The following is a 13,388-nucleotide window of genomic DNA, read 5'->3' as shown; positions in this document are numbered from 1 at the left end:
ATTTCAAAGTTTACTTACTCATTGAGATTCCTATTAATACATTTGTTTTGAAATAACTTAATGGGGTTTTTTTAGATTATTTTATTTCAATTTTTAACGTTAATAGTTTGTAGTTAATATTCAAAGAAAAATAAATTCCTTTATTGTAGGATCAGCGGCAAACTGAAGCCATCCAGTTGCTACAGGCACAGCTGACCAACATGACACAGCTTGTTTCAAATTTATCAGCAACAGTAGCAGAATTGAAACGGGAGGTAATTGTTACTGCTGGTATTATGAGACCCAGTGCATGTATAGAGATTGTCATAAAGTCAGGCTTGTTAACATGAACATAGTACCTAAAACTTTGACCAAACAAAATTGTAATTTGTAGTGAACTTTTTAAAAAACCAGAATATGGAAGTTTTAAGTTTTGGAAATACATTATCATAGTCTTTTGTAAAATATGGCTTTCATAATTTAGGCCATACCTATAATATAGGTATCAAACTTCTAGCAGGCCTTTTGTAAACATTGATAGTAGCAACACGTACTTCATTTTCAGTTCAAAACGGCTTTTAAAGTTGCTTAACAAAGCAAAAATTTCATTGATTTAAAAACTTTTTATTGAGCATCTAGCATATGTGAAGTGTGAGCTGTACACACCTAGGTTGTGGCATACGGTAGGTAATAGTCCCTGGCCTCACAGGGTTTACGTCCTGGGGGAGGGATAGAATACATATAGTAAATAAATAAATAGATGATAATTTCTCCTAGTGATACATACTGTGAAGAAAATTAAATATGTGTGTGTGTAGGGTGGTGGCAGTAAGGGATGCTACTTTAGAGTGATCTTGGAGAGCTTATCTCAGGAGGTGGTATTACAACTAAGTACTCAAGAGGAGTTAGCAGCTGCACATTGCCTGGAATGATAACAAACCTGTTTATAGCAGAACTAGGGCAAAGGACTGGAGAGTAGAAACAGTGTAATGTGTTTGAGAGCAGAAAGAAAGCTGATATGACTGGAGCGGAGTAAGTGAGAGAAGTGAAGCTAAGAAATGGGTTCAAGATATTGGCAGAGGCCTTGTCATGTAGGACTTTGTAGACAATTTAGAGTTTGAATTTTATTTGAATCATTGATTGTATCATTGGAAAGTATTAAGAAGTGATATGGATCATGTCATTAATGCTTAGCACTTTGAGAAACTCTCCATTTGTTGCTCTGTGGAGAATTGCCTGTTGGGGAACAGCAGGAGCAGAAGCAGACAGGAAATCAATTAAGAGGTAATTGCAGGCCAGGCATGATGGCTTTCGCCTGTAGTCCCAGCACTTTAGGAGGTCCAGGCAGTCAGATCACTCGCGGTCAGGAGTTGGAGACCAGCCTGGCCAACGTGATGAAACACCGTCTCTACTAAAAATACAAGAAAATTAGCCGGTGTGGTGGCATGTGCCTGTAATCCCAGCAACTTGGGAGGCCAAGGCAGGAGAATCGCTTGAACCCGGGAGGTAGAGGTTGCAGTAAGCCAAGGTCACACCACTGCATTCCAGCCTGGGCAACAGAGCAAGGCTCTGTCTCAAAAAAAAAAAAGTAATTGCAGTAACCTGGATGAGATGGTGTTGATTTACAGTAGGATTTTAAAAGTTGAGAATAGTGTAAACTTACTGAATTCAGAATATTTTTAAGTTGTAGAAAGATAAGCCTTGAGGAATTAAGGTTGATCTCCAAGTTGTGGGCTTAAATAACTGGGTGGTTGATAGTTCATTTTTTATAAGATGGGAAAGACTGGGTAAAAAGCACAATTATTTTTTCTCCCTAAGGAGGAGATAGTGTAAATGGAAAGACAGACCAAATGTGACGAAATGTTAACAATTGGTGAGATGGATAAAGGTGTAAATATATTTATTGTTTTATTTCTAAAACTTTTCCATAGGTTTCACTCCTATAGAAAGAATTGGAATGCTGCAAAGAATTTTTTTTAAATGTCATAGTTTATTTTCAAAGAGCATGCCCTGCATTTCTGGTCTTTGAAGCACATTTAAAAAAAATACTTAAAATGGCCTGGGGGCGGTGGCTCAAGCCTGTAATCCCAGCACTTTGGGAGGCCAAGGCGGGTGGATCACGAGGTCAGGAGATCAAAACCATCCTGGCTAACACGGTGAAACCCCGTCTCTACTAAAAAAAAATACAAAAAATTAGCTGGGCGTGGTAGCGGGCAGTGGTAGTCCCAGCTACTCGGAAGGCTGAGGCAGGAGAATGGCGTGAACCTGGGAGGCAGAACTTGCAGCGAGCCGGAGATCGCGCCACTGCACTCCAGCCTGGGCGACAGAGCGAGACTCTGTCTCATAAAAATATATATATATATATATATATATATGTATATACTTAAAATGATTGGTCCTTTGAATTTTAGATACCCTTATATTTTTCCTAATATGATTTCCTATGATTATTATTTAACCCTCTTCTTATCTCAGGTTTCAGATCGACAAAGCTATCTTGTCATATCTTTGGTTCTTTGTGTTGTCTTGGGACTGATGCTTTGTATGCAGCGTTGTCGAAACACTTCTCAATTTGATGGAGATTATATTTCAAAACTTCCTAAAAGTAATCAGTATCCGAGCCCTAAAAGGTAATATCAGCATTATATTTCACAATTTTATTTTTTTACTATGCTTTATATATTTTTGAGAAGTTTTAAGCAAATAAAGGGAGACAGGTAATTTCTTTCCCTATATGATTATCTTGAAACCAAAACATTAAAAACATCATTGGATAGTAAGATGGTCCTGTGCCTAACCTGGCTCTGTAGACTATAATAGAGAAAACACTAATAGTAAGTGCATGAAACCCTTGAAATATTTGGTTGAGAAAGATGCTCAAATGTGGAATTCAAAGGAAGAAGAGAATACATATTTTAATACAATACCTTTTAGACAAAGATCTTTAAAATTTTTTTTCACCTGTATTAGCAATAACTGGAGTGTTAGAGTTAGTCCTGTGCGGTATGCACAGTTCTCAATAACCTCTGTGTAGCCTCAACAAAAGAGTAAATTATAAGTACTTTACTCTTTGTAACCAATATGTATTTTTCTTAATGTGTTAGGTGCTTCTCTTCCTACGATGACATGAATTTGAAAAGAAGAACTTCATTCCCGCTCATGAGATCCAAGTCTCTACAGTTAACTGGCAAAGAAGGTAGATTTTTGTGGATATATAATATGTATATATAAACATGAAACTAGCTTCTGGCATAAATACAATGTCAGTGTTGTGTTCATGACTATCTGCAACAAAAAATGGATACAAGTAGCCTTTGTCTTTGTGCTGTGTCAAAGCCACTTTATCATTTTCACATTTTATATTTGTCTTTGTTCCTAAAAGCCCAGAGGGTAGGGAGGGGGGCTTAGCTTAATTAGCAGTTGGTAGCTTTGTTTGCACATGCTCCTGTTTAGAAGTATTTCTTTTTAGAAAGGGATGTTTGAGAAAGTTCAACAGATATGGAAAACCTGAATGTGCTCCCATAGCATCCTGTGCTTTTCTGCCTTCTCTTCTTATACAGGTAGGACCCCTTTTGTCTCTAGTTTAGGACTATGAGGCACTTTCTGAACAAAAATCTGATCTCTTTTTTTAGCCCCAGAACCTATAATTAGGTTCCATTGTCTAATGCTAAATAAATACTTACATTTAAATGACTGGATGTGTACTGAGTGGATATTTTCCTATTTCAGTATCTTGTAGTTAATGCTTATTAAGAGAATTAGGAATTTGTTGTCATACTAATATTAAAATAACTAAATTACATATTTAGGAGTGCTTTCTTAATCATTGGTTGTAGGATTTAGTAACTGAGTGGCATGTTTCAATTGATTAAATTATTCAAGTAATCATTCCTGGGCTTCACTGGTTTATTATTATCACAAAGTTTTACAGACTTAACCCATTACATGTGTGTTTACTTAAGGCTAGTAAATCTCTTCTTCCTTCTTGCTTTTTTCTTTTTCTTTTGGTTGACATGTCTTTTTATAAGTGAAATTTTTAATTTAAGTATTACATACAAGAAAGTATAATTATATGTGAAACTTAATGAATTTTCACAAACTGAATACAGCTGTGCAAATAACACCTAAATTAAGAAGTAGAACATTAGCACCTCAAAAACTTACTTGTGCTCTTTTAGTCACTGCCCATCCTTTCCCAAAATAGCCAGTATTTTGATGTCTAACCATTGTGATATTCACCATGCCATTGACTATAGTCATTTGTTTAGTTTTTTTCCTTACAGTACTCCATTATATACATATACTGTACATCATTCATTTACATTTAGATTATTTTCATTTTGAGGTTGTTACATACTTTTGGTAAACACCTGTGCATTTCTGTTAGGTATACACTGGAAATGGGATTGGTGGATCATAGGATATGTGTGTGTTCAGTTTTAGTAAATACTGTCATACAGTTTTCCACACTGTTTTATGAATTTGCCCTTCTATCAGCTGCATATGAGACTTACAGTTACTCCATATTCTAAGACATTCCTTATTTGAGGTGTACCCGTGCAATTAGAAAATACATTAGATTTTTACTTCTCAGCATTTCTAGTCTTGAGTGAAATCATGACTATCTTACAATTTCTCTTCTCTTTATCCAATTTTTTAGGGCCAAACAGATTAGCTTTTTGCACCTGATAATAGAATTACTTCTATTTTAAACAACAGTGTCATCTTGGTGTATCTTTACCAGTAAAGAAAGTTGAGTAGAGTACGTAGGAGACTGACTTTAGTCCTGATTCTACCAGTAGTTAATTCATTTATTTCTTCTATTGTTGGATAAGTTTTCTTGTTATGGCACTTATCATAGTATGCTTTGATTTTACCTATTTTTACTTGTCTTATTTTACCTCTAAGCTCTGTGGGAGAGACCATGTCTTTTTCTTATTGTGATAAAAATCACATAAAATTTATCATTTTAACAATTTTTAAGTGCACAATTCATTAAGTATATTTACATTGTTTTGAAACAGATCTTCAGAATGCTTTTGTCTTGCAAACCTTAACTGTGTCCATTAACCAATTCCCTTTTTCTCCTTTCCTCAGTTCCTGGCAACCACTATTCTATTTTCTGTTTCTGTGAATCCAGCTACTTCAGATACCCCATATAAGTGAACTCATACAGTATTTTTCTTTCTGTGATTGGCTTGTTTCACTCAACATAATGTCCTCAAGGTTCATCTATATTATAGCATGTGATAGAATTTTTTTCCTCTTAAAGGGTGAATAATATTCAATCTGTGGTATTTATATACCTCATTTCCTTTATCCATTCATCTGTAAGTGGACATTTGGATTGCTTCCCCTCTTGGCTGTTATGTGAGTAGTGCTGTTCAGGGGTATACAAATATTTCTTTGCCCATTTTTTAGTTGGATTGTTTGATTTTTTTGTTTTTAAGTTCAGGGAATTCTTTATAACCTCCATTCTGGATTATAACCCTCATTAGATAATATGATTTGCGAATATTTTCTTTCATCCTTTATTTTGCTTTTTCACTGTTTGAATTGTGTCCTTGAATGTACAGTTTTTAAGTCTGATGAAGTCCCGTTTGTCTATTGTGTTTTTGTTGTCTGTACTTTGGGGTCATATCCAAGAAATCGTTAAGTTCAAGGTCATGATTTTCCCCTATGTTTTCTTCTAAGACTTTTATAGATTTAGGTCTTTAATCTATTTTATATTAATTTTTGTATATAGTATAAGGGTCCAGTTTCATTCTTTTGAATGTGAATATTCCGTTTTTCCAGCACCATTTGTTGAAGAGACTGTCCTTCTCCCATTGAGTGGTCTTAGCACCCTTCTTAAAAATGAGTTGACCATGTACATCAGGGCTTATCTCTGGGTTCTTTATTTTGTGCTATTGGTGTATTTGTGTTTATGCCAGTACTCTACCACGTTGATTACTATACCTTTGTAATGTGTTTTGAAATCTGGAAGTGTGAGTTATCTAACTTCTTTCTTTTTAAAATTCTTTTCCTTATTTGAGGTCGCTTAAGATTTTACGTGAATTTTAGGGTGAACTTTCTATATAAGCAATGTCGTTTTACTAGTTCACTTGCAGATTATTTTGGATTTTCAGTGAATACAGGTACACATACTGAGAACAAAGGCAGTTTTGTTTTTTCCTTTGCAGTCCTTATAGCTTTTATTTCCTTTGCTTTCTTAACTGTGTTATCTTGCATTTTCAGCAGTGTTAAATAAAAGTAATTGATAGGCATCTTCGTCTTGATCCAAAGGGAAAGCTTACAGTGTTTTACTGCTAAGATTGTATTTGTCATAGATGTTTTGTGGATTTTTTATTATGTATTTTGTCATTATATGTTACCTATTGTCATAGGTATTTTGTAGATTTTTTATATTAGATTTTATTTCCATTTTTTATGTTACAAACATGAGTTATATTCAGTTTTCTAATGTTAAACTTATATTGCATTTTAAATACCAGTTGGTCATGATATATATGTGTGTGAATTTTGTATTGTATGTATTATTTCCACATAATTTTGTTAGATAATTATTTAGGAATTTTGCACCTATATGAATAAGATTGGCATGTAATATTTTCTCATGTTGGATTTTGGTATGTAAGGGTTATAAAAATTAGATGGGCAGGGGTATCCCTTTTTATTTTTCTTTTTTTTCCCCTTCCATGCATTCATTAAGATTTTTTACTTGGGGGGAAGTAAATATTCCCTTTTACTGCCATTATGTTGGAAGTTGTATACTGGTTCTGTTCTTTTACTAGTTACCCTAGAAGTCACAAGTATTAATGTTTGCCAAAGTCTCAAGTTCATCAATACTTGTATCTTCTCCTGAACAATACATAGATCTTTTTTTTATTTTTTATTTTTTTATTTTTTTATTTTTTTATTTTTTGGGACAGAGTCTCTCTCTGTCGCCCAGGCTGGAGTGCAGTGGCGCGATCTCGGCTCACTGCAAGTTCTGCTTCCTGGGTTCATGCCATTCTTCTGCCTCAGCCTCCCGAGTAGCTGGGACTACAGGTGCCCACCACCTCGCCCGCCTAACTTTTGTATTTTTAGTAGAGACGGGGTTTCATGTCTTATAGTTAGCCAGGATGGTCTCGATCTCCTGACCTCGTGATCCACCCTCCTCGGCCTCCCAAAGTGTTGAGATTACAGGCGTGAGCCACTGCACCCGGCCTACATAGATCTTAAAACTCTTATTTGTCCCAAGTCTTATTTGTGTTACTGTTCTTGTATATTTTAATTCTATTTTTTCTGCTTAATTTTAACTCAACAAGGTATTTCTTTTTACACTTAATGTTCATTTAAATTTACCACGTTTACTAATTTTTTATTCTTGAGAGCTTTCATTTGTCATTAGTTAAAACTGAAATGTTCTCCTTTTTCTTTATCATTTTGACATTCGTGAGGCTCTTTGAAGCTCTGGATTGGTAGGTTTCTTTTATTGGTATTGAGAAATTTTCAACCATTATTTTTTCCTCCCAGATATTCCCTGTGCTCCAGTCTCTTTTAGATTCTCATATTTAATTTAACTTATTACTTCTCTGTGTATCTTTCCTGTCTTGTAAACATTCCACCTTTTTGACTTTTTGTGCTGTATTTTGGATGATATCTTCTGATATGCTTCCAGGCTAGCAGTCTTACTGTTACTAAGTTTATTCGTTGGTTTTTCAATTTCAGTTATTTTTTCCATTTCCAGGAGTTCTTTTTGTATTTTTTTAAAATCCAGGTCTGTATTTTCCTTGTTATTTGTTTCCTGCAGATATTTTCAAGCTTATTTTCTAGACATATTAAGCATAATTGTCTTTATAGTTTGTGTTTGATAAATCTAGTATCTTAAATTTTTGTGAATCTGTTCATTGTCTTTGTAAGCTCTTACTCAAGGTGCATTGTGTCTTTGTGTGCTACTTTTTCTCTTTGAAAAATTATTTGTAGTGATATTTGAGGCCTAGAATATAGGTTCTTATTTGAGAGGGAATTTGTGTGTTTTACATTAGTGTAATACCTTACATTCATGACTTGAGGTTTGTTGGGCCACCAGGTGATGATAATTTGTACTGCAAGTTCATGCATGGTTTAATTCTTTCCCTGAGCGTATAATCCTTTGGAGTCTCAGTTTGCTGTACACAGGAAGATGGTATCTTATGACTCTAAACTTTGGGTGGGCCCTAGAACCTGATTTCTGATCCATTCCCTTATGATACCATGAGAACCAAAGTTCATATATTCTTGTGTTGGCAAAGTTTTCAGGGCAAAAATGACTTTTGTCTTCCACTTGATTGTCTGGGTTCCCACTTTTCTTTCAGTTTTAGCCTAGGGATTACTTTCTTGGCAGCTTTTCAATGCTTTTAGTGATTTTTTTTTAAGAAAACAAACTATCATTACCTAGTTGCTTTCATTGTAGAGGTTGATCTGAATAACATAGCCGTTTCTAAAAATATACATCATTTTTAAAGAAAGTAAATTAAGATTAGTAATCTGATAGAAATGAGTTTAGAGGGATGTTTTGATATTTTCATATATTTGACGACTTTCTCAAATCTCTGAAAGATAATGTAAAAAATTACAGTTGGTTGAATTGTATTAATAAATTTCCCAAATGGGAAGCTTTTATAGTGAATTTGCTATGTGTAAGCTTTTGTCTGTGTCAGACCTTAAATTGTTTATTTTTAGTGGATTGAATAGGATTAAAGTCTCATAGCCTCTCTTTAAAAAATATGTGTCTATTTTGTCAGTATGGGGGCGGGGTAGGGATATATCTTGAATCTGCTTAGAGTAATGAAACCTTAGAAACTTTGGGCTAAAACTAATAAATCTAATTTATTCACTATGCCAGAAGTGTTTATTCATTATTGCTTAGTAATATATATTGCACGTTCAAGCTGTTTTTAGATTTGGATTTCATAGTTTTGATCATGGTAATAAAAAGAGAAAAATATCTTGGATATCTTTTTGTGTTTATTTCTCTAACTGGCTTCCAAACACGGTCACAACTACTTGTTGCACATTGTTAATCTACCTTTGTGACACAGTTTAGAGGCTAGTCCTTCAGGGAAATATTCAGATGATCTGCAGGTTTGGTGTTCGCTTACCCAGGAATGTTTCTTTTCTCACCAGGTAAAAGAGTAGGGCTAGGCCCAAAGAAAGATCCTTATTCGGCCGGGCGCGGTGGCTCAAGCCTGTAATCCCAGCACATTGGGAGGCCGAGGCGGGTGGATCACGAGGTCAGGAGATCGAGACTATCCTGGCTAACATGGTGAAACCCCGTCTCTACTAAAAATACAAAAAACTAGCCGGGCGTGGTGGCGGGCGCCTGTAGTCTCAGCTACTTGGGAGGCTGAGGCGGGAGAATGGCGTGAACCCGGGAGGCGGAGCTTGCAGTGAGCCGAGATCACGCCACTGCACTCCGTCTCAAAAAAAAAAAAAAAAAAAAAAAGAAAGATCCTTATTGTATTGGTTGATGATAACCAGCTACTAGTTAACAACTTAAGGAAGTATAGTTATTTGAAGATAACCAGTCAAGTATAGGAATCGTATCATCTTCCACCTTGCCTCTTTTTGCTTACTAATTTAAAATACATAAATATATAGTTAACCTGATATAAATTAATTGGTTCTATTACTAGAGGATAATAAGGAATGATTTTTCTCATTTCAGTATGTAATTATAGCAAATCCACCAAATCCACTTTACATTTTACATCTGCTTTTTTTTCACTTACAGTAGACCCAAATGATCTGTACATTGTAGAACCCCTCAAGTTTTCTCCAGAAAAGAAGGTAATTGTTTATTTCTTTTTAAGTTTATTGCTATATTTTGTGATCATAAATGAAGAAAAGAGGTTGAAAGGTTCAAGGTAATTACCTTTAAGTAGTCTTTAATTGAATGTGTATTTTCTATCATGGTAATGGTATAAATAAATATTTACAGGGGTCAGCAAGCTGTGACCCACAGGTCATATGTAGTCTATTTTATATGGGCCATGAGCCAGATAGATTTTCTCATTTTTAAAGAGTGATAAAATAAAACAGAACAGCATGCAAGAGAGAAAATATGTGACCTGCGAAGTCTAAAATATTTACTGTCTGACCCTTTACAAAAAACATTTGTTGATCCTTGGATGATTGTCATTATTTATTACCAAATGCATGCCAAGCACAGAGCATACACCATTTCTCTAATCCTCACAACCTGAAGATGATGTTATCCTCTTTTTTTTTTTTTTTTTAATGAAAAAACAGCAACTCGGAATGTACTTAGGATATTTTGGCTTCAAAGTCTTTGCTTTTTCATTTTGCCTTTCAAATTAAGTTATACTAATTTTAATTAGTAGTAATTTTATCTAGGTGAAAGAACTTGGGCTTTGTAGGAAAATAGCCTAAGATTCCTTCTCAACCTGGCTACTTACTACATTGTAACTTGGGCAAGGAACCAAACATCTGAACCTTGCTTTTCTCATTTAAGAATCAAGGGTAAAATACCAACCTTTCAGGGTTAATAACTGCCATAATACATGAAAGCAAACTATGCTATCTGGCAGTTAGTAGGTATTCAGATATTAGTATCATTCCCTAAACCTATATTCATAGGTAGCAGGTAAGCAATTTAAAGAGTTTTGATTCAGTAGTATTTACAAATTGGGAAGGTGATGGTAGTATCTACATAGAACATAACAATGTATGTGTTCTGTGCTGTTTATAATACTGTTTTACTTTTCACCAGGAGGTGGCACTTCTCTATTTGCTCAGCTCTCTAGGTGTTTGATAAGGTTACTATGGGAAGTATAATTACTAACTTTTCTTTTACTTGTGTTATAGAAGAAGCGCTGCAAGTACAAAATTGAAAAAATTGAGACCATAAAGCCTGCAGAACCATTGCACCCCATAGCCAATGGAGACATAAAAGGAAGAAAGCCCTTTACGAACCAGAGAGATTTTTCTAATATAGGAGAAGTTTATCACTCTTCTTATAAAGGTCCTCCATCTGAAGGAAGCTCAGAAACTTCATCACAGTCAGAAGAGTCCTATTTTTGTGGCATTTCAGCTTGCACAAGTCTGTGCAATGGACAGTCTCAAAAGACAAAAACTGAGAAGAGGGCTTTAAAACGAAGGCGATCTAAAGTTCAAGACCAAGGAAAATTGATAAAAACTCTAATACAGACTAAGTCGGGATCATTGCCGAGCCTGCATGACATAATCAAAGGAAACAAAGAGATCACCGTGGGAACATTTGGTGTTACAGCAGTCTCGGGACATATCTAAAATTAATTGAACTTTTCATACTGAAGACTTTTTTGTTGTTCTTTGGAGAACAGTCTGTGGTATTTGAAGGGTTTGGGGAGGGAGAAAATATTAATGGGAAAGGCATTCAGAAATTATGGTTTCTGCCTTTTTAAAAAGTAGATGGGATTGTGTCAATCTTGGTTAATGAGCTACAGTTTTACAAAGCTGATCACTTCCTATAAGGACAATGGTAGACATTTTATAAAGATGTTTTTTCACAAGATTAATTACTGGGACAAAAGTAATTTGGAAGCCCAGTTCCTTAGGTGGGATAGGAATGAAAGCCTAAACCTCTTCCTTTAGCTTTGTTCCTATTTCTTGCACCTTCCCATATTTATGTGCCTTTTGTCTATTTATAATGCCACTGGAAGAGGAGGGAGAACTTTTTCTGTTATTTGATTTCTTTTATAACTGTGTTAGGTTTTTGAAGCTACAAACACTACAAGGCTTGGAGGGGTCTGTGCCTGAAGCTCAGCAGTGTGGGTCAGACAGTCTAAAGATCCTAAAGACTTGCCAACTGGATCTTTGTTTAGCAAACTCACTGGAAATGAACACTTAATGGAATTTTTAAGTCTGTTCTTTTAGGTAGATGGTGATGCTCTTGTTATTTTCACTTATTCAGACTGGATTACTTCTTACTTAGTTACTAACTCAATGAGGAAAATAAAAACCCCTACAGGATCTTTTTTTGCAAACAACTGATATATGCAAACAAATTTTTGACAAATTCACCTTTTAAACACACTTAACCATTTGTGAAGGTTTTCTTTAGCTTACATTTTAAACATACACAATAAACACTAATCCTCCAAACTTTCACTGTTTTTATTAGTACGAATATAAAATTTGAAGGTTTGGCCAATTAGTACAAGTCTCATGATATAATCACTGCCTGCGTACATATGCACAGATCCAGTTAATGAGTTTGTCAAGCTTCATCTAATTGGTTAAGTCTAAAGGGATTATTATTCCTTGATGTTTGCTTTGTATTGGCTACAAATGTGCAGAGGTAATACATACGTGATGTCAGTGTCTCTTTTTTTTTTTTTGTCTTTAAAAAACAATTGGCAGCAACTGTATTTGAATACAATGATTTCTTAGTGTGATTGTACAGTAATGAATGAAAGTGGAACATGTTTCTTTTTGAAAGGGAGAGAATTGACCATTTTGTGTTGTGATGTTTAAGTTATAACTTATTGAGCACTTTTAGTAATAACTGTTTTTAAACTTGTCTAATACCTTTCTTGGGTATTGTTTGTAATGTGACTTATTTAAAGCCTTTTTTGTTTGTTTAAGTTGCTGCTTTAGGTTAACAGCGTGTTTTAGAAGATTTAAATTTCTTTCCTGTCTGCACAATTAGTCATTCAGAGCAAGAGGGCCTGATTTTATAGAAGCCCCTTGAAAAGAGGTCCAGATGAGAGCAGAGGTAGAGTGAGAAATTATGTGGTCTGTGTGTTGTGGAAAGAAAATTTTCAATATGTAACTACGGAGCTGTAGTGCCATTAGAAACTGTGAATTTCCAAATAAATCTGAACACTTGTCTTTATTAATTACTGGCTCTTCTGTCTTTTAAAAGAGAAGTCAGAAATTATTAATCTTTGAACAGAGATTTAAGTTTTTGCCACTTTTAAAACTAAATATAGCAACATTCCATTCAATATTGATCACATTTCAGCCAACTACAAAATGATTATACATTTACATAAACATTTTGCTCCCTATACTATCAAAATTTCACTTTAACTGTTTCATGTCTAAATACAGCATAACATTTTGCAACTTGAGGTTTATTTTTTCCTCTCCCACATTATAACTACATGAGAAAAAAACTTAAGAAGTGAAAATAGTAGTAGTTTTGTGCCTATTAAGAAGCAAAAACTATATAGATATTTATCCAATGGGATTTTAATGTTCTCTGATGATCAACCTCATTTTATTTCTTCTAATGTTAAGTAAAGCATTAAAACAGTATGAAATAAGAGGAAACTAGGGGATTGGTAAGAACAAGGATGCAAAGTAAAACTATTAATTGAATTTTTAAAAGCATTAAAGTTGTGGCTCACGCCTATAATCCTAACACTTTGGGAGGCCGA

The 13,388-nt window shown here is 34.6% G+C and overlaps 1 protein-coding gene across 3 annotated transcripts in view; it reads left to right on the top strand.

Moving 5' to 3' along the window:
- Nucleotides 1-12,845, top strand: part of SUCO (SUN domain containing ossification factor) — an 81,228-nt gene extending 68,383 nt beyond the window's left edge. For 2 of the 3 annotated variants that reach the window (XM_050767689.1, XM_050767679.1), the window contains 5 exons: nt 150-254; nt 2,455-2,609; nt 3,084-3,175; nt 9,737-9,792; nt 10,831-12,845. In XM_050767689.1, coding sequence (XP_050623646.1) covers nt 150-254; nt 2,455-2,609; nt 3,084-3,175; nt 9,737-9,792; nt 10,831-11,274 — 852 coding nt within the window. In that variant the 3' untranslated portion in view covers nt 11,275-12,845. Of the gene's footprint in view, nt 1-149; nt 255-2,454; nt 2,610-3,083; nt 3,540-9,736; nt 9,793-10,830 lie in introns of those variants that run through there. The other variant, XR_007721244.1, reaches the window with a different exon arrangement.
- Nucleotides 12,846-13,388: the final 543 nt, after the last annotated feature.

This window comes from Macaca thibetana, chromosome 1 (assembly GCF_024542745.1).
Source record: "Macaca thibetana thibetana isolate TM-01 chromosome 1, ASM2454274v1, whole genome shotgun sequence".
Lineage (NCBI taxonomy): Eukaryota > Metazoa > Chordata > Mammalia > Primates > Cercopithecidae > Macaca > Macaca thibetana.
Note: the sequence above shows the minus strand (reverse complement) of the source record. Positions and strands in the feature narration are given on the sequence as shown.